The following is a 21,897-nucleotide window of genomic DNA, read 5'->3' as shown; positions in this document are numbered from 1 at the left end:
TCAAGCAGATCAATGTACAAATCTCCACTCTGGCACAGAAACTTTTTGGGGGGCTTTGGGCAAGTCATACTCCCTCAGTCTCAGAGATGGAGAGTGTGTGACTTGTCTAAGGTTGCAAAGTGGTCCTACCCCTTTCATTTTCGGAATCTTGCAATCTTTCTGTTAATAATAAATGAAGTAAGTTAAAACTGAATGTCTCAAGTTGTATGCTAATGCTTTTATGTGAAACCACTTTGAGTCTCCTTCAGGACAGAAAAAGCAGGGAATTATTATTATTATTATTAATAATAATAATAATAATAATAATACTCCTGACCTCACAATTGTGTTAAAAAACAGAGTTTGAATCGTTGATGTTGCAGTCCCAGGCGACAGCAGGATTGAAGAGAAACAACGGGACATGATATGAGGATTTAAAGATCGAACTGCAAAGACTCTGGCACAAACCAGTAAAGGTGGTCTCAGTGATGATCGGCACACTGGGTGCAGTGCCTAAAGACCTTGGCCTGCACTTAAACACAATTGGCACTGACAAGATTACCATCTCCCAGCTGCAGAAGGCCACCCTATTGGGATCTGCATGCATTATTCGCCGATACATCACACAGTCCTAGACACTTGGGAAGTGTCCGACATGTGATCCAATGCAACAGCCAGCAGAGTAATCTTGTCTGCTGTGGACTCATCTTGTTGTGTTTCAAATAATAATAATAATCATCATCATCATCATCTTCACCCAAGCTGTCAGACTCAAAATAGGATCACATGTATAGATTGCTGGGGTATTTTTTCCTGCTTCCTACTGTGCTTTATATTTTGTTGACTGATTACACTGGAATCCATTCATTCATTTATTTTTATGTCCGAACTCCTAGCATAGCTGACACAGGAATACATAAAGGGACCTGTTTTTAGAACTACTCCAGGACTTTGACATTTTTAATCCAGACTTGCTGATACTCAAGATTGTAGTATCAGCAGGACCGAGGGAGTCATAGCATAGAGAAGGCATTTCCCTCGACTATAGGAATACTCCTATCCAAGAATCATTTTCTTTTAGGACCACTCCCCCCCCCCCCCCCCGCCCCAATTTCCAGCTGTAAAGTAACATAAAACTTGTTAGAAATAAAGTTCAATCAACCAAAGAAAGTAAGAACACTAAGTTTCCAAGGAGATACAAATGAAGAGTAAATAATTTTCAGTATCTTGTTCTCTTCAGTGCTAGAAATCGAGGGAAGGAAGGAGAGGACAGAATATGCGTTTGAGGGGGCAATACAGGATATAAATACATAAAATACAAATGTTAAATGCCTGCATTCTACTCTTCTCACCATAGCTCCACACTTCCTAACATCCTTTCCTGGGATGGGCCAATACATATCAGTGAAGCAGAAAATTGTTTTGGCTTCTTCAACTAAGGCAAACAAGGAATTCTTTGCTTACCTAGGACAGGACATGCCTTGTATTTATCTGCCTCACGTGCTGGAGAACTTGTTTTCGAAGTAAGGTAGAAACCTCTGTGACACCACCCTAAAGCCTGAAAGGTTATCTTTCTGGCTGCAGAATCCTATTGGAGAGATTCAATTGGGAATTTACTTTGCTCCCAACTTCTGAAGCTAGTCAAGACAAATGTTCTTTTCCCCAATAGCATATGGCGTTCTTGAACCTTCCCAGCAACTTCTCAGGATGGGCTTTCACAACCTAGTGCCTGCCAGAGATACTGGATCCAGACCCGCATAAATCCCCAGCAAGTATTTGGCCCCGACCCAGTTTACTTGTCTGAATGCAACTCCCTTTACGAACCACTGTGGAAACTAAGATCTTCTGGGGAGGCCCTGCTCTTGGTCCCGCCACCATCACAGGCATGTTTGGCGGGGATGAGAGACATGGCCTTCTCAGTGATTGCCCCTGGTTATGGAACTCCCTTCCCGGCAATATTAGATCAGCCCCCTCCTTCCTGTCCTTCAGAAGGATGGTGAAGACCAGGCTGTGGAACCAAACCTTTGGGGCAGTGCAATGAGGCAAAATGGTGTCCTGAGATGGGTTTTAAGCAACTTTTAATGTGAATATAAGTGATTTTAATGTTTGTATATATTTATGGTTTTATGTCCCAGCATTGAATGTTTGCCATATTTATGTTGTGCTCTGCCCTGAGTCCCCTGCGGGGTGAGAAGGGAGGAATATAAATGCTTTAAATAAATAAATAAATAAACAAACAAACAAACAAACAAACAAATAAATAAATATACCTTCGCTTTCTCCAGCTGTGCCAAGGCCTGGCGCTCTGCTTCCTTGCGTAGGGCCTCCCGGTCTTCCTCCAGGGACACATCAGAGTCAGATGGACGACTGGTATAAGACTCAGCAGAACCCTGGAGAGAGTAGTAGGAGAGAGAGAAAATGAGGATTAGTTCTGGAATAAGTAAATGCAATGAAATCAGCACCTACTGTTGATATCCTTCTTGGGGCCTTCAGATAAAAGCCTTTGCAGAATTTACAAGTTTATTTCTAGTCTACAGTTTCCAAACTCCCGTTCCCAACTGAGTATACCTTCTCCCTCACCACCAGCCACGCCAGTCTGTGTTGAACAATTGTATCTGTGTCACTGATATTAGAGAGAGAGAAGTGGGGGAGCCCAATACTGATTTTTTTCTTTAAAAGGATACAGTCTGAGCATGTATACTTTTGCATTTTAAATTCACTAAAATAATGGCACTCAAGCTGCAGAATTAAGTAATATTTGCTTCTGTCACCATGACATATTTATTTGGGAATAAGCACCGGTGAATAATAGAAAGGAAATAATGTATCCTCAAAAGGAAAAAAAACCCCAAAACCATCATGAACATCTGTAATCCTTTACAGCATGTCTCTACCCTTTTATTATAATATATTCTACAATATAAGAAGGAAAAGAACCTACAACATCTATCAAATTGAGGGTCAATTACAAATTGAATTAAATTACAAATTGAATCTACTTTTTATTGTTTGTTACAAATGGTAATACATGCTTCCGAACTCGAGAGAATCTCTTTGATTTTGCCAGTTCATGAACAGGCAATGAAACAAAATAAACCCACCTCACGTTCCCCTTCCTATAAAAAGAAGTCAGAAGATAAAACCAAGACCAAGAAATGCAATGTTCTAGTGCTGCACAACGAGGGTGGAAAGAGTGTGGACCATGGGCTCCAAAGTGTGGCCTCTGAAGACCCCAAACACCCCCACTAAAGTCTCTAGTGAGGAGTCCTCTACACTGCACTATATCCCTGGATCTGATCCCAGATGATCTGGGATTATATGAGTCCCCACTGCCAGATAACCTGGGATAAACAGATAATCTGGGATGAGATCATGGAATATAGGAGCAGTGTGGAAGGGACCTGAAAGAGGACCCACCGGTGTGTTAGCTGTATAATGAAGGATTACATTCAAGGTTAAAAAAATATGGTATATTTTGTCACATGATTTTTCACCCCAACCCTCCCAACAACACGGAAACATTGCAAGATGCAATGGCTCCCAACCATATCTTGAAAGCCCACCAGGAGCCAAAGCATATACACACATGCTGAAAGAAAACTGTGAGTGATGTCTGTCTGCCTGTCTTCCTTTCTTTCTTTAATTCACTAATGTCTTAAAACTTTACTTTGAAGGATCTTCTATGGGTGGAAGAATGGAAGGTTGTCTCAGTTGGCAGATTACTAAGACACAACGTTGGATGAAAGGATGTGATGGAATGGTATTATGAGAGATCATCTGTAGTTTAAAGACCAAATAAAATCCCTTTTAGGAGATGCTACTGCCATAGGCTAGTGAACATTGCCACTGATAAGTAGTCATGCCACCTCGGATAGGTGCGTATAAGAGTTTTTCAAAAATGCAGTTTGAACCTACTTATAAATAACCCTTGTTTAAAGCTGCGTGTCACATAAAAAGTACAACAAAACTTCAATTCCCACCCAGTCCTGTGTCAGTAAATTATGATGATGATGACGCAGGCAGGAAAAAAAAGGGAAATAAATGACATCTTATTAGTTTTAAATGGTAATTAAATGGACTTTTATGCATGTTTACTTAGTGAGCACTATCAAATGGGCGTTGCTTTCAATTACATTTATGGTATATACTTTTGAATGAATCAGGGGTTGGTTTGGAGATACATATATGGTGAAAAAAAGTGTGTCTTAGAACTGAAGTAATAGGGCAGTAATTGTTGATACAAATAATAAACTTATTAATAAAACAGCAGCCAGGTTTTTTCCCATTAGGAAGCTTTGGTTTTCCTACCAGGAAATATTTCCCAAAGTTACTGTCTTCTCAACAAATCCATCATAAAAATTGTCAAATAGAAGGGTTGCTGGGTGTTTTTTTAAATTTATACACAAACCCGTAATTACTTGTCTCTTAATTTTCTTCTTTTGGAAGGAAAAAATAATTCTTTTGATTAATGGATCATTAAGTCTCTAACTGTTCCTGAACACAGTTAGCTTGAGGGGTATGGGTGAGGGTCTGAAAGGTCAGTGTTCATTAGCAGCCCCCCAGGAAGCCAGTTGGGAAGCTTGGCTTACTGCAAAAGCTCAGCTGAAAACTCTAGGGAACTAGAACTCCTGGGGAAGCTGTCAATCAATTGGGCAGGATGGAGGCCAGCAGTTTCCATGCCAGCTCCACTCTGCAGACAACTTCTCCAGGAAAAAAACCCCAATCTACTTGTCCATCAGATGATGATAGCTTTAAAAAACTACATTTTCAGCTTCAGGCATACCGAAGCCATTTATTAAGACAATGCACTGCTATAGATTAGAGCTTTCCAAACATTTCATGTTGGTGACACACTTTCTAGACATGCATAATTTCACAACACAGTCATTCAGTTTTACTAGCAAACCCGAAGTTCAACCATGCCATTATAAGAGAGACATATATAAATTGTAATAACAAAAATGTATAGGGACACAACATATCTCATGAAAATCTTTCATTTTTAAATATATATATGATTTATTGATTTCACATAGACTCAGAGATTACTTGTTATGTTCACATGACACACCTACACACTGCAAGTGAGAACCACTGCACACTAAAGCAACCTGTGGGTCCCCAGATGTTTTGGTCTTCAACTCCCAGAAATCCTAACAGCTGGTAAACTGGATGGGATTTCTGGGACTTGTAGGCCAAAACACCTGGGGGTCCATAGGTTGAGAACCACTGCACTAAGGTGTTGTGACCCACAGGTTGGAAATCTCTGCCATAGACCTTTATAAAGTATGACTATTGTATTTGTGGAGCTGATATACAGTCATCCCTCCACACTAGCTGGGATTAGGGATTCAAGGCTCCCATTAAATTGGAAAAAAAACCCAACCCTTGAAACTTAAAAAAACTGGTGAGAATACATCTCTAGGAATTTTGAGGTTCTCCAGCATGACTCTACAGTAGCTCACAAGGTAATTATTGTAGAAGGATCTGTAAATGTCTAGAGAAGCATTCTCTCTAGGAACTTCTAGATCCCCTAGAATGACTCTATATTTATCTTCCAATGAAAGTTGATCATAGAGTTGAGCTGGAGGATCTAGAGATTCCTATTAATCAAATCTGATTAATAGGAAAAGTGAATTTCCTATTCACAAAAGTGAAACCTATAAATATGGAGGGCCAACTGTATGTGGTTTCATTCATCCCATAGGGACCCCTGTACAAGCTGTAACCTTTTCTCAGAACCTCTGTTATTTGTCTCATTAAAATTAATACCCATAGCATTAAATATCTTTGCAAAATCTGGGAATATATCCCCTGCAGATATGGGAGTTGGACTGAACCTCCTTGAGTGAAATAAGAAACATGAAGCGGGCCACCAAAGTGTAGAAAGAAATAAGAGGCAGAACCCAAATCCATACCACCATTACATTGCAAGAACATGTGTTGTTGAGAAGAATTACTTTTAAAATAAAGAAATATGTTCACTCCAGTGTTCACAAAGGCATGGGAGACTGGATACCTAGGGCCCTTCCCCACAGCTGTATAAAATCCACACTGAACTGGATTATAAGGCAGTGTGAACTCAGATAATCCAGTTCAAAGCAGTTACTGTGGATTATCTGTCTTGATATTCTGGGTTATATGGCTGTGTGGAAGGGCCCCTAGTCTCACCAAATGCACTTGTATGTTGGGATAGAAAAGAGCTCTAGTGGAAGTGCAACATTCAACTTCCAACCTCCTTGTTAGAACTAAACCAGATCATTCTCAAGGTTCCGAGCAAAACTACCTTCCTGCTTTTTTCAACGTCACTTCCAATGCTTGTAACTGAACTTTGCTCTTTTGTTCTACTACAGCAGTGGTTCCCAGCCTTTTTTGACCAGAGATCACTCTCCAACATTAATACCAAAAGGGTTATGAATCAGTTTTTGGTCAACTTTAGATTTGGCTTTGTTATTTGGGGTGCTGATTCAGAAAATTGCATGCGATAGACTACATCAGCTCTAGTTTCTGATACAGAACACATGCCATCCAGTAGTCGCCCTCTGCTTGCCCACAGAAAATAAGCTTTGACACTATAAGAGGGTTTCATGAGACCAGTCACTCTTGTTGCAATGGTGTAGTAACATTGAGGCTGTGGACCATATTTTAGTTCTTGTAGACCACTGGTGGTTCACGGACCACAGGTTGGGAACCATTGTACTACAGAAAGGCAAGCAAGAGCTTCTTTGAGCCACAAGAATGGGGAAATAATAAACATTCCAATGAAGAATTAGTGTTGTTTGATTGCAACCTGGAGAGAACTCTTGGACCTTTCATGGTTGTTCAGAAGGAGAAATATCCATTCCTGATGCTTGTCATCCAACCAGATAACAAGCAGTTCCTGTTGAAATTCTCTCCTCTGTGTAACCATTAAAGGTGCAGGGGACCACTCTAGTTTTTACTCTGGCAACCCTATATAGAACTCGCAAAATCCAGATGTCAGCTTGATGCTTGCCAACATCTGGCATTTAAGAGGAAGCAGTTTTGGAACATTTTAGATGCAACATTTGGTAACAAATGTTTTTATATTGTTTAATTAATGGCTTATGTATTTTATATATTTTAATTGTTTGATGGTTTGTTTAATGGTTATTGTATTTATTGTTCATGTAACGGCATCGAATTGCTGCCTATGTAAGCCATCCTGAGTCCCCCTTTTGGGGTAGAGAAGAAACAGGATATAAATACCAGAAATAAAATAAATAATCACAAAACAAAATGTATATTTTCACTATACCCGCAAAACCTAGATGAAATGTACTTATTTGCTGAAGAGAGATGCAACAACCTCCCCGTTTGACATTTGGGAAAAGACACAGCCAAGAACAGCCTCTTGATGCAATACAACAGAGACCGCCAGATGTGTACATGAGAGTGGAAAGTGATCGATCAGGGAGTTCTGGTTTTTGGAGGGCTTTCATTTCCACCCACACAATCTGAAAGAATTCCAGGAAGGGCTGTTCTATTGTTGTTATCATTTTTAAGGTGGTACTTAAGGTGTCTCACCAATCAAAATGATTGCAATATATTTAAAAACATACAGGCAACATTTTAAAAACTACCTATATTAACAATCCCCAAACCATTTAAAACCTACTTTTTAAAGGGATAATAAAATAATCAAAACTCTACAATTTAACACAAGACAGCACCCTTTTAAAAGCTCTTAGATTACTATCTCCATTTTAATAGTTTTGATTTATTTAGGACTAAAAAACGGTCTGTGAAAATGTATAGAGGGGGGTCAGAGTTAGACAAAGAGCGAGAAATCTGTCTAAGCATTGATGGTCAGATATCGGTGCAGGGCAGAGGTGGGAGAAAAGCAAGCAATAGGCAGGCATACATGGTAGAAAGGGATAATCCGAAATCAGCCAAAGCATTACTCACCCCCTCAGAATCATCATCCAGCTCATATAGGTACATCTTTGGAAGCAGAGGCAGCAGCAATAGCAGCAAGATTTGGGCACAGCACCAGCACACCCCTCCCACCCCCAATTGGGCAAGGAGGAAGGAAAGTCAGTGCCCAAAGTGTCCAAAAAAACCAGAAGCTGCAGATACTGCAAGAGGCAAAAGAATGGAAAATCCAACTGCAAGCAACAGCTACCTTCCCTCCCTTCTCTCTCCACCACAACTTTCAGAGCAAGAAGAGGGAACCTGGCTGATTCAACAGCTTCTTCTTTGCCTCCAGTGTATTCGATCTACAAACCAGAGTTAGAAAGAGCCAAGAGATGATGACGTGTCTCAGAGAGGCAATTTGCTTATTCCTTTATGTGTCGTTTATTAGCAAAGCTGATGTATAGCTTGATTGCATGTATGTATGTAATTATGTGTTTAGCCAAATTATTGGAACCTGGCTAACAACAAAATAGTCTATTCACATTAAACATTATCTCACTGTAATAATGGAAATCTTTGCATCTCCCAAGTAAACAGTGGAAACCATGTATGATTCCTTTTGGCTTACTGGACCATAGGCATGTGTTTTAAAGTTGAACATACAAGGTCATGTCTGAATTATAAATTATATTATAAATTATAGACTGGCGGGTCTATCAAGAAAACCAACACATCCTCCATAATCTGAAGAATTGCAGAGTTCTCTCTCTTTCTCTTTGAACAAGATTTGATATAATTGTAAGACTATTGGGTATCTGAATATTACTGTCAGTGGTGAGAAGGGATGTGTTTGCTTTATATATTCACGTTGGCAGTGAAGGGAGGAAGCTACAATCTATATAAATAAAAATGCAATGTTCGTTTGTGGGATTAACAGAACTCAAAAACCACTGGACAAATTGCCACCAAATTTGGCCACAAGACACCTACTAACCCAAAAAGTGACCATCGTTCAAAAATTGATTTTGTCATTTGGGAGTTGTAGTTGCTGGGATTTATAGTTAACCTACAATCAAAGAGCATTCTGAACTCCACCAACGATGGAATTGAACCAAACGTGACACACAGGACTCCCACGACCAACAGAAAACACTAGAAGAGTTAGGTGGGCATTGACCTTGGGTTTGGGAGTTGTAGTTCAACTACATCCAGAAAGCACTGTGAACTCAAACAATGATGAGTCTGGACCAAACTTGGCACAAATATTCCATATGCCCAAATATGAACACAGATGGAGTTTGAGGGAAATAGACCTTGATATTTGGGAGTTGCAGTTACTGGGATTTATAGTTCACCTACAATCAAAGAGAATTCTGAACCCCACCAATGACAGAATTGGGGCAAACTTCCCACACAGAACCCCCATGACCAATAGAAAATTCTTAAGGTCATCCAGTCCAATTCCCTTCATCAGGGCAAGAAAACATAATCAAAGCCCTCCTGACAAAGAGCCATCCAGCCATAGATAGATAGATAGATAGATAGATAGATAGATAGATAGATATGATTCACACACACAGATATAGTATCATAGATTTGAAAGTGACCCCTAAAGAAGGAAAATTATATGTTGTATGTTCCAGAATAGGCAAACCAGACAATCTCCATATCAACACTGACAAAAAAAGAGCAAGAAATACTGTTTACCCACAAGCATAGCGAAATTACATATATTAGAAACCAATACTTTCTCATTATTTTATTTTCCAGATCACCAGACTGTGCCACAGCAACGTGTGGCAGGAGACGGCTAGTTATCTATATAAATAAAAATGCAATGTTCGTTTGTGGGATTAACAGAACTCAAAAACCACTGGACGAATTGACTCCAGATTTAGACACAATACACCTATTCGGCCAACGAGTGACCATCATTCATAAAAACACAGAAACACAGCAGAAGACACTTAAGAAGCAAAAAAACAAAAAATACATTTCAACGAATGCACAAAACCACACATATATACACAAACACACACACACACATATATACACACATAAAACATATATACACAGACTGGGCCACTGCAACGTGTGGCATGGGATGGCTAGTAAATTATAAATTGGCAGATTTATCACGAAAACCAGCAGATCCTCCAGAATCCAAAGAATTGCAGAATTCTCTTTTTTCTCTTCGAAAGAGGATTTGATACAATTGTAAGACTATTGGGTATCTGAATAACACTGCCAGTGGTGAGAAGGGAAGATGTCTTTGCTTTATATATCCATGTTGGCAGTGAAGGGGGGAAGCTACAAACATACATAATATTGAATAATTGGCTGTGATGCACTGAAATTAAATAGACACAAAGATTTTGTGGCTCTGCAAAGGAGTTTTTCCTAGATACCTCTACAACCCAAGGAGTTATTTCTGGACAAACCACAATCAAATTCCTTAGTATTTTGTATCTATTACACACGAGGCACATTTGAAACTCAATGCCTATATCTATTTGTTGAAAATTCCCCTTACTTTTCAAAACCAGTCCAGGGGCTTTATTTATGTGTTTAAGATTTCTTAAAGAGTTCATTACAAGACAGCTGAACTTATTTTGTCCTCAGAACAACCCTCAAGAGCTTGTGAATTTCTCTCCTGAACAGGAATTTGAACTCGGGTATTCTGTTTCCAGATTCAGGATCAAACTATGCTACACGGACCCTCATGCCTTTAAAAGCTCCCAAGTCTAACCAATGCCTTCCAATGAAATCATAAGCCCTTTCTTTCATTCATTCATCTTACTACTGTTTTTCCTGGCAGTAAAACTTCTCAAAAATGTGGAGTGAAATAAAATAATACAAACATTTGCTAAACACATGGGGTTTGACAAACGTGCTTTTTTGTGAACTACAGATATTTGCTTTTGATCTAAAATTGAACATTTTTGGCCAATTTTGCCAAAACACTTTAAACTACTTGTATGCTATTTGTAACATATGTAACTGCTGCTAATTGAGGACGCAGCATGTAACTAAAATTGAATGCAGACTGTCACTGACAGACATCTGTTACTGGCAGATTTAAAGAAATGCAATGCAGCAATAAGGAATTGCACTATTCATATCTCAAACAAGGCACGTCTAAGGGAACATTGTTTTTTTTAGGTTGATTTACACTTCCAGGTAGATGCTACCTGGGTACTTTGTTGGTAAGGCAAACTGAAGTGGGTTGCAAATACTGTAAATGCATTTGAAATAATATTGTGCCCCCAATCCAGTGAAATTTAGTTACATGACAGTGATCTTTATGCTTATAAAACAAACTGTACAAAGGTGTTAATTTTGTATTGTCGAAGGCTTTCATGGCCGGAATCACTGGGTTTTTGTAGGTTTTTACAGGCTATATGGCCATGGTCTAGAGGCATTCTCTCCTGACGTTTCGCCTGCATCTATGGCAAACATCCTCAGAGGTAGTGAGGTCTGTTGGAACTAGGCAAAAGGGTTTATATATCTGTGGAATGACCAGGGTGAGACAAAGGACTCTTGTCTGCTGGAGCTAGGTGTGAATGTTTCAACTGACAACCTTGATTAGCATACAATGGCCTGACTGTGCTTGGGTCAAACTTTTGTTGAGAGGTAATTAGATGTCCCTGCCTGCTTCCTCTCTGTTCTTGTGCTGTTGCATTTTTTTTAAAATACTGGTAGCCAGATTTTGTTCATTTTCATGGTTTCCTCCTTTCTGTTGAAATTGTCCACATGCTTGTGTATTTCAATGGCTTCTCTGTGTAGTCTGACATGGTGGTTGTGAGAGTGGTCCAGCATTTCTGTGTTCTCAAATAAAATGCTGTGTCCAGGTTGGTTCATCAGGTGCTCTGCTATGGCTGATTTCTCTGGTTGAAGTAGTCTGCAGTGCCTTTCATGTTCCTTGATTCATGTTTGGGCGCTGCGTTTGGTGGTCCCTATGTAGACCTGGACACAGCATTTTATTTGAGAACACAGAAATGCTGGACCACTCTCACAACCATCATGTCAGACTACACAGAGAAGCCACTGAAATACACAAGCATGTGGACAATTTCAACAAAAAGGAGGAAACCATGAAAATGAACAAAATCTGGCTACCAGTATTAAAAAAACTCTAAAATTGCAACAGCACAACAACAGAGAGGAAGCAGGCAGGGACATCTGGTTACCTCTCAACAAAAGTTTGCCCCAGGCACAGTCAGGCCATTGTATGCTAATCAAGGTTGTCAGTTGAAACATTCACACCTAGCTCCAGTAGATAAGAGTCCTTTGTCTCACCCTGGTCATTCCACAGATATATAAACCCTTTTGCCTAGTTCCAACAGACCTCACTACCTCTGAGGATGCTTGCCATTGATGAAGGCGAAACGTCAGGAGAGAATGCCTCTAGACCATGGCCCTATAGCCCGAAAAAACCTACAACAACCCAGTGTTAATTTTGTTTTCAACATGGTAAACGTAGAGGTTTGCCATATAGAGGTTTCTGAGAGTGCTAATTGGCTTGAAAGCAAGGTACGTTTTTAAAAGAAATTGCATTTTTAAAAGATAAATTACAACATCTGGCATTATACAACTCAATGGTAGCATCTCAACCCCTCCCAGCAGCTGGGTGATTGTTTACAGGAAATGCATTTCCTATTCCATCACAGACTTCCACTATGAGCATACCACAACCAAGAGAGTTCTCGCTCGTCACTGTTCCTCCCACCCCATAAAATGTCATTGATGACACTGGGGATGTTTGTGCACAAGAAACATTAAAGTGTAGTTAAAGTTATTCAACAAATCTCTAGGTCAATAGTTCTCAACCTGTGGATCCAAAGCTGTTTTGGCTTACAACTCCCAGAAATCTCAGCCAGTTAGGATTTCTGGAAGTTGAAGACCAAAACATCTGGGGACCCACATGTAGAGAACCACTGCTCTAGGTCTTCCACCAGTAATTGACCACAGACCTGCACTGGAGGACCTTGAGATTCCTAAAGATAATGTATTAATCCAATCAATCATTAAATCCGCACATGTGGAAGACCAGGTATAATCATGTAGTGTGCAACTGCCCGTGGCCTTCCCCAAGATTTCACTTCATATTGACACAGATCATTACTGTTAGATAAGTCTTATTGGTGGTAAACGATGCAGCAGAAGGTCAACAACAGAGAAGGCACCACAGTCCTTTAAATGATGAGTTCCAGCAATCCCTTGCAACAAGTGGTAGAACTGGTCTTCTAAACAACCAATCACGTTATTTAAGTGACTAATGTGATCCAGATACTTCAGATCCCAGTGGATGGTTAATGGGGTCCCTAGGTTGGAAGACACTCCTATCATATGCAGTTTTTGGAAGATGCAGCCTCAAGGTTAATATTAGGTAGAATCAAATAAAGGAAATCACAGTGTGGAGCAGGCATGGGCAAACTTTGGCCCTCTAGGTCCTCAGCGCCCAGAAATCCCAACCAGGCTGTTATTGGCTGTTAAGAATTGTGGGAATTGAAGTCCAAAACATCTGGGGGACTGAATTTTGCCCATGCCTGGGGAGGCATGAGCCATCTCCCATCCTAACAGCTATCGGAACTGCTCAAGCAGGTTGCTAAGAAGAAAGATTATTTCTGCAGTCCACTCTAGCCACCATTCTTCATCTAGCTTTGAAATCTCAAGCTAAAGCAAAATCATTTAGGCAGGGCCTGCAAAGTACAAAGCAACCCTTTCTCGGTCTTGGCACAGCGGTTAACTTTTAGCTGCAAAGACTCTAAAACCCATCTTTCAAGCGACAGATGTTACAGTCTCCACAGAGTCACAATCTGGATAAATCTTACTTTGAATTATAGGACAGTCTGGTAGGAGTACAGCTTTTGCTGTTGCAGGGATGGTACAACAGTTTCTAGAGTTCCTAGTAAAATGAAATGAAACCCTTAAATAGGTCTTCAAATGGGAAACAGAATAGAGATGTGAAGGATATGAAAAAGATCACACAATCTCTGATTAGTTTAATTAAATCTCAGATTGCCATAATTTCTTAGTGCTAGATTCAAATCTGCCAATGGAGGGTCACAATAATCACAACACATTCAATAGAAATACTTTCTGGTACGTGTGATAGTATCTTTATCACCTGCTAATCACATCAGCAGTAAAGATACTACAAACATACTAAAGATAAATTGTTCCATATTTTTCCTAAGTGTACTAGGCATTAGAGCCTTTAGAGCAGTGGTTCTCAACATGTGGGTCGCGACCCCTTTAGGGGTTGAACGATAGTTCACAGCTTCACCTCTTTCGAGTCAAAAAAGGGGTGCTCCCCCTCTTCCTCCACTTCCTCCAGTGCCAGGGGGTGGAGAGGAGGCACTTGGAAGCAGAGGTGCGCATGGCAGGAGAAGTCAAGGAGGTGGACCCCCTCTCTCTCTTTCTCCCCCTTTCCTTCTCTCCCCCCTTTCCCTCTCTTTTTCTTATTCACCTTTTCTCTCCTCTCCTTCTCTCTTGATCCATTCCTTTTTTCTTTCTCTCTTTCTCCCCCTCCTTCTTTCTCCTTTCTCTCTTTCTCCCTCTTTTTCTCTCCCTTTCTCCTCCTCTCCTTTTTATATCCCTTTCTTTTCTTTTCATTTCCTTCTTCTTCTTCCCATTCTTTCTCTCACTTTCCCTTTTTCTTTTCTTGCCTCCCTCTTTCCCTTCCTTTCTTCTCTTTTCTATCCTTTCCCTTTCTTTCTATCTTCCTCCCCCTTATTTCTTTTCCCTTCTTTCTATCTCTTCTCTCCCTCCCTTCTCACCTCTTCTTCTCTCTATCCCTCCCTTTCTATTGATAATTCTCTTCCTCTTTTATTTCTTTTTTCTCCTCTATCTCCCTCCCTTTCTTTCTATCCTTCTCCTTTTCTCTTTCTTTCTGTAATCCTCCCTTTCCCCTTCTCTCTTTCTCCTTTTTTCTATCTGTCCCTCATTTTCTCTTTCTCTCTCCCTCCCTTATCCTTTTCTATTGCTCTCCTTCCTTCTTCCTCTCCTCTCCTTCTCTTTCCTTTTTCTCTTTTTCTCTCTTCCTTCTCTCCTTCTCTCTTGTTTATCTTTCTTTCTCTCCTTCCCTTCTACTTTCTCTTGTGACCCTATCCCTTCTTTCCCTCCATCTCTCCCTTACACTGCTTCTCTTTCTCCCTCCCTTTCTTTTCTTTCCCCCCCTCTTTCTCTCCCACTCCTCCCTTCTCCACTATCTTTTTTTCTCAACATCAGAGGAAGGCAATTGTGACAACACAATCTGGCCAAGAAAACCCTGATGGTTTTGGCCTAAGATTTTCAAAATCCAAGTTTGGGTCACATTAGAGCAGCCTCCCTCTAAAGAAGAAACATTCTCATCCACATCCCTGTTCAAGTCTTTGCAAATTCATCCCTCCTCTTAAACATATAAAGGCAGTCACCAGATTACAAATAAAATATGGTTCTGTAGGTTTGTTTTTAAGTTGTATTTGTATTTAAGGCAGAATACGTACATTTCTGAAGAACATAGTGTTTTTGTGATTAATCACTATGCTTTAATTGTATTAAATTTGTAACAATGAAAATACATCCTGCATATCATATATTTACATTATGATTCATAACAGTAGCAAAATTACACTTATGAAGTAGCAACAAAAATAATTTTATGGTTGGGGGGTCACCACAACATGAGGAACTAAAGTACAGTATTAAAGGGTCACAGCATTAGGAAGGTTGAGAACCACTGCTTTAGAGGGAAGAGGTTGAATGGGAATTTATTAAAGGAGTAGAAACAGACCTCACAGTACTTGTCATGTTGTGTATGCGTTTTCAAGTCACCTGTCATCTCATGATGACCCCATGAATTTCATAGGAATATTCAAAAGTCATTTTGCCAATTGCTTTTCTGAAATACAGCATACAGCACTTGGTGTTCATCAGTGGTCTCTCATCCAAGCCCTAACCAGGGCTGACTCTGCTTAGTTTCCAAAATCAAACAGAGTCTGATGCCTTCAGGGTACAAGAACACAACAACAAGCATTTTCCTGACTCCCCCCCCCCCCCCCGATATTGTGGGTGGCACTTCTCTAAAGATACCTGGAAAGCTCAATTCTTATAATACTTTCCTCATTCCTCAGAATATACCAGCTTTTACACATATTTACTGTAAATTGATCCATTTTAAAAGCATTTGTCATACAACTAGCTTACAAATCGTATCGTTTCCAGGAATAAAAACAAATGCACAGGCAAGAAATCATCTTTTTTTGGAACCACTTGAAGCCTGGTTCCAAAACAACTACAGGTTAATAGCCTACCAACCAAACAAGTACTACCGGAAAGATATGCTCTAAAATTATCAACTCATTTGGGATTAGTCAGCAACTAGTACATGTGAGGAATAAAAAAATGTCTCACTATGTTCACCAGAAAAATAAATACTTTTTAGGTGTAAAGGACAAATTTAAACTAGAACTTATTTACACCTGTAGACAGTAGCATGGAAAAAGAAGGTGGGTTCACTGGGCAAAGGAGTGGAGTGGAATGGATTGGGAAGGAAAATGGAAATGCCAGGTTACCAGTGGCATGGAAGTAATCTGGAGGAGTGGCAATCAAACTTATTCTGAGCTCTAGAAGCCCAAATGTGGGTTAGGGGCCAAGTTAGTGGCAGATTGGAATGGGGAAGGTGGTAGGGCACAGATAAAAGGGATCTCTCTCCAGAAGAAGACAATTCCAAGCCTGGGAAGCTAGGGAGGGAGGTGCAAGTGCTCACCAAAACAGGCCTGGAGTCTTTGCCGCCGGGTGTCTCCATGCTGCCTGGGCCTGGTGTTATGTGGACAGCAGTGGCTCTGCCCGATCGCTGGGGGCTCGGGTTACAAACATACTGCTAGATTTGCAAACTGCTGGGGTATATTTAGCCCTGGGACTGGACATCCCAGCAATGGGGTTGGGTGGGGGTGGGAGGCTATGCCAAGAGTCATTCTGGTTGACTCCCATGTAGCAAGCAAATGTTCTAGCTTGGCAGGGGACAGGTGGGTAGGTGGGGAAAGGGGGAAAGAGCAACACCTGGTGGAGACTCTGGCATTATCAAAGAAATCTCTTCGATGCAAGACATTATGGATTAGTAACAAACCTTCACAGAGCTTCATTTCTTACACTCTCACCTATACCAACATATCTGAGCTCCCGCTTTCCGGAGAATAACAGCTCCGCTTTCCATCATGTTTGAAGGTCCCTATGTTCTGTGCTTTCGTTTTTGTTGGACTATAGTCCTCAGATTCCACTTGTCAACTGACATGCAGTATGATAAATTTGCAGAGTTATAGACCTCAAGAAAGTAAGTTATCCATGCTCTGTATATACATGCATATTCAATGGCTCACTGAATATGCGGGAAATGCATACAGGGTTATTTGCAAGGTTCAGGTTCATCTGGGGACACTATGTCCCAAGTCACATCCAGGATGATTCAAATTCTGCACAGATCTGATAGTGCGAATCAATGGAATGCATGCTCATCATTCCTATTGTGAAGGAAGACATTTCATTTGCATGCTTTTCTGTCTTTTGAATGCCTGGATAAATTAAGGGCAGGTTGGGGATATGGACAGAAAAGTTCAGATGGGGGAGAAAATTAACTTCTAGGATAGCACAGTACTTCTTAATGCTTTGGGAAGGAGAATTAGAATTTTAGCCCCAAAGGCCTGATAATATACAGAGTGTAAGATCCATGAAACCTATATCCACGGTTTCACTTACCCACACCCAGGGAACAATTTTCTCTTTGGGAATTTGCCAAGTCCTCCAGGTGACTCTATTCTCTGCTTCCCCTGGAGGTTACCACAGAATTGCAACTGAGGACAGCAAATTTCTAGAGATTTTCTTTTGTCGTGTCAGGAGCGACTTGAAAAACTGCAAGTCGCTTCTGGTGTGAGAGAATTGGCTGTCTGCAAGGACGTTGCCTAGGGGATGCCCGGATGATTTGATGTTTCTATCATCCTTGTGGGAGGCTTCTCTCATGTCCCCGCATGAGGAGCTGGAGCTGATAGAGGGAGCTCATCCGCCTCTCCCTGGATTCGAACCTGTGACCTGTCGGTCTTCAGTCCTGCTGGCACAGGGGTTTAACCCACTGTGCCACCAGGGGCTCCATCTTTTTAGAGATGATACCTATCTATAAATTTATAAAAATTTATAGATAGTTATTTCTAGAGGTGACACCTACCTATAAATTTTTAGTCTTCCAACAGAACTCTGTTGTACACTGAGACCAGAAGAAATGTTGTTTGGTCATATCCATAGTTTCAGTAATTGTGGTCTATCTGGGAACCGAAACAGTCTTGGTCGCCTTGGTAGATGATCTTTGCCGGGAACTAGACAGGGGGAGTGTGTTCCTGTTGGTTCTGCTGGACCTCTCAGCAGCCTTTGATACCATTGACCACAGTATCCTTTTGGGACACCTCAGGGATATGGGACTTGGAGGTACTGTTTTACAGTGGGTCCAGTCCTTCCTTGAGGGCCGTTCCCAGAAGGTGTTACTGGGGGACATCTGCTAGTCCTCACAACCATTGACTTTTGGGGTCCCACAGGGATCGGTATTGTCCCCCATGCTATTTAACATTTATATGAAGTCGCTGGAAGAGATCATCCGGAGTTTTGGGATCTGACGTCATCTGTACGGAGATGATGTTCAGCTCTATCACTCCTTCCCACCTCTCACTAAGGAGGCTGTGCAGGTCCTGAACCGGTGCTTGGCTGCTGTGTTGGTCTGGATGAGGGTGAACAAATGGAAATTGAATCCAACTGACCAGAGGTCCTCCTGGTCAGCTGAAAGGCCGAACAGGGCATAGAGTTACCGCCTGTGTTGGACGGGGTTACACTCCCCCTGAAGACGCGGGTTCGTAGCTTGGGAGTGATCCTGGACTCACTGCTGAGCCTGAAACCCCAGGTCTTGGCAATGGCCGGGAGAGCTTTTGCATAATTAAAACTTGTGCGCTAGCTACGCCCGTACCTTGGGAAGTCTGATCTGGTCACAGTGGTCCACACTCTTGTTGCATCCTGAATAGACTACTGCAATGCACTTTGAAGACTGTCTGGAAACTTCAATTAGTCCAACGGTAGGCAGCCAGGCTGCTCACCGGAGCGGCGTACAGGGAGCGCACAACTCCTCTGTTACACCAGCTCCACTGGCTGCCGATCAGTTTCCGAACACAGTTCAAAGTGCTGGTTTTAACCTTTAAAGCCATAAATGGTTCTGGCCCAGACTACCTGTCTAAACGTATCTCCTGGTATGAACCATCACGAAAGTTAAGATCATCTGGGGAGGCTCTGCTCTTGATCCCACCGACATCGCAAACGCAACTGGTGGGGGCGAGGGACAGGGCCTTTTCTGCAGTGGCCCCCCACCTGTGGAATGCTCTCCCCAGAGACATCAGAGTGGCCACCTCCCTCCTGTCTTTTAGAAGGAAAATCAAGACCTGGCTATGGGACCAATGTTCGATCAGTGAGCACCAAGCGAAAGAAGATTTTAACACTTATGGCAAGTATTTGACCTGGACTCGATTTTGGATTTCGATTTTTAATAGGCGTGTGTTAATCAATTGTTTTAACTACTGTTTTAATATTTTTTAATATGTTTAATGTACTGTTGATTGTTTTATGATGTTGACACCACATGGTGCTTTTGTGAGGCTGCCCTGAGTCCCCCCTCGGGGGTGAGAAATATAAATATAGGAAATAAATAAATGATAAATTCTCCATAGCTAAAGGGATCTGACTCTGATCAACTGTTGAGTGAATTTTTATTTTCTCTTTTTTGCTATTAATGTCTGTGATTTTTTGTAACTTTCATAAATGTCCCTGTAGCCTGGGTGACCGATAAGAAAGCTTTTGATTATGTGACTTATAATTTACTAAGCAAACAAGTTGAGAGGCTATCTATACACTTTCTTCTTCAAGACAGTACCTTCTCCATAGAGGCATCTCTGGAATTTTGCCATTACAGCAGTTTCCTAATGGGTCTCCACAGTGGGACTACTGTTAAGCAGTCTGATAGAGGGCAAAAAGTCCATCCTCTCTTAGGCATTGTTTAAAGCGGTTCTCCTCAAAATAGCTTCTAAAAGGAGTTCAGGCCTGATTTCTTCTAGGACGCATTCATCTGTCTTTTTAGCAGTCAAGGGTATCTGCAGAACTCTTCTACAGCACGGCCTCTCAGAGGAGTTGATTTTCCTCCTGTCAGCTTTTTTCACAGTCAAGCTTTCACAGGGAATACAATGGGATGGATCACCCTGACTTTGACATGCAGTAGCATATATTTCCACTTCAGAGACTTGTCTAGTTCTTTCATAGATGCCCTTCCAAGTCTTAGGACTTCATCCCATGAGCAGGGGGAAAGTGGGGAAAGAGGAGAGAACTGTCTTGCTCCATTCTCTCCTGTCTTCCCCCATCTTCTGGGATGGCTAATGAACTATTCCAATGTGTTCACCATCTACTTTAAAGTCATATACACTGTCAGTGGGCATTATTTTTATTTTCTTAATGGGCAATTGTAAACCGCTCTTTGCTGTCTTCTCCCATCTTCTTTAATAGTCTATCTTTCTCCTGCTTTTCTCCGTTTGGAGTCAGGCACAACCCAACTGCTGATGATGGATTTAGGGCTCCATTTCCATGTGCTGCAGAAATGAAACTCTACAGAGTTCCAGCAGAAGTGCCTTTATGTCATGTGATGACCTCCGTGACCATGAAGCTCCATGTTGGAGCTCAGTCTGTGGTTGTGTTTAAGGATCAGGATGCGTTGGATGTGGGAAGTGATAACAATGTGGTTCATGAAGGTAATGGTGTTTCCAATGATATTGATGCAGAGAATGACCAGGAGATCCCTGTTCAAAGTATATTTTCTCATGAGAATGTCCCTGATGGGTATGGGGATGATGGTGTGCTCCCTGAGTTGATACCAGAGAATTCCCATGATTTGGAGCTTGAGAACAACTCGGCACCTGGCCAGCTACAGGAATTAATGAGAAAATAGATAGACGGGTTGTGATTAGTCAAAACAGGTAAGCAGGTCAGTGGCTCCGGGGTTCTGCCAGGCTCAGAGAACGAAAGATAAGAGATTCAAGGCTAAAGTGAAATCAATTTCTGGTTGCTTGGGACATAGCTTAACGAGGAGATAAAAGTCCCAAGTACAGGGTCTGTAGTCAGATGAAGCATCATTTGGGATCAAATCAAGATCTTGTCCCTGTTCCTTGAAGCCTTGCTTTGGAAAGATTCATGTTCTGCCTTTGATTCATATTTTACATTCTTGGATCTTATGATTATGTGCTTAAGTGCTATGGATTCATGTTTCCAGCATTTTGGATTTTACTATAGAAGTTTCTGCCTTTGCATTTCATTGACTTTGGAGGACGAATTCCTTGGACTATTTTGTTCCGGCTTATCTTCCTAGCTAATTGGATTTACCTATATCTTTAAAGTGTTTTTTTTTTTACTTTTACTGCTTTTTAATTATCTTCAATAAACAGATTGCATTTCTACTCAAATGTGTGGTGTTTAAAGTCAGAGGGTTCTTCCTGGTCTGGAGTGCAACACTCCATTTCTGAAGCACATGGAAAAAGAGTCCTAAATCTGTGGGATGAAGTCCTAAGTCTTCTTCAGATTTCTTTACTGAAGTCTTCACTCCAATTAATGATTGTGCTATGGTATGAACAATCTTGAAACATTTCAATGTCTTTATCATCTATTTTTAAGTTATCTAAATTGTCTGTGGTCATTATTTATTTTATGTCTTCTTAATGTACAACTGTAAACTTGCCTTTGCATAGTATGGTGTCATTTGTACAATATCTCAGGGGCCTTCCACACAGTCATATAACCCAGAATATCAAGGCAGAAAATCCCACAATATCTGCTTTGAACTTGGTTTTCTGAGTCCACACTGCCATATATTCCAGTTCAAAGCAGATAATGTGGGGTTTTATACAGTTGTGTGGAAGAGGTCTTGGGGTGTTGATGTTCTAGTCTCCGTTTCTTCTGAATCTAGTCCTGCTTTATGTATGATATCTTCCACAC

General features: G+C 41.0%; 1 protein-coding gene across 4 annotated transcripts in view; it reads right to left on the bottom strand.

Moving 5' to 3' along the window:
- Positions 1-21,897, bottom strand: part of CACNB1 (calcium voltage-gated channel auxiliary subunit beta 1) — a 93,478-nt gene that overhangs the window by 36,866 nt on the left and 34,715 nt on the right. For 3 of the 4 annotated variants that reach the window (XM_060781094.2, XM_060781091.2, XM_060781093.2), the window contains exon 3: positions 2,250-2,369. In XM_060781094.2, the coding sequence (XP_060637077.1) occupies positions 2,250-2,369 (120 nt within the window). Of the gene's footprint in view, positions 1-2,249; positions 2,370-16,606; positions 16,691-21,897 lie in introns of those variants that run through there. The other variant, XM_060781092.2, reaches the window with a different exon arrangement.

Source organism: Anolis sagrei, chromosome 6 (assembly GCF_037176765.1).
Source record: "Anolis sagrei isolate rAnoSag1 chromosome 6, rAnoSag1.mat, whole genome shotgun sequence".
NCBI lineage: Eukaryota > Metazoa > Chordata > Lepidosauria > Squamata > Dactyloidae > Anolis > Anolis sagrei.
Note: the sequence above shows the minus strand (reverse complement) of the source record. Positions and strands in the feature narration are given on the sequence as shown.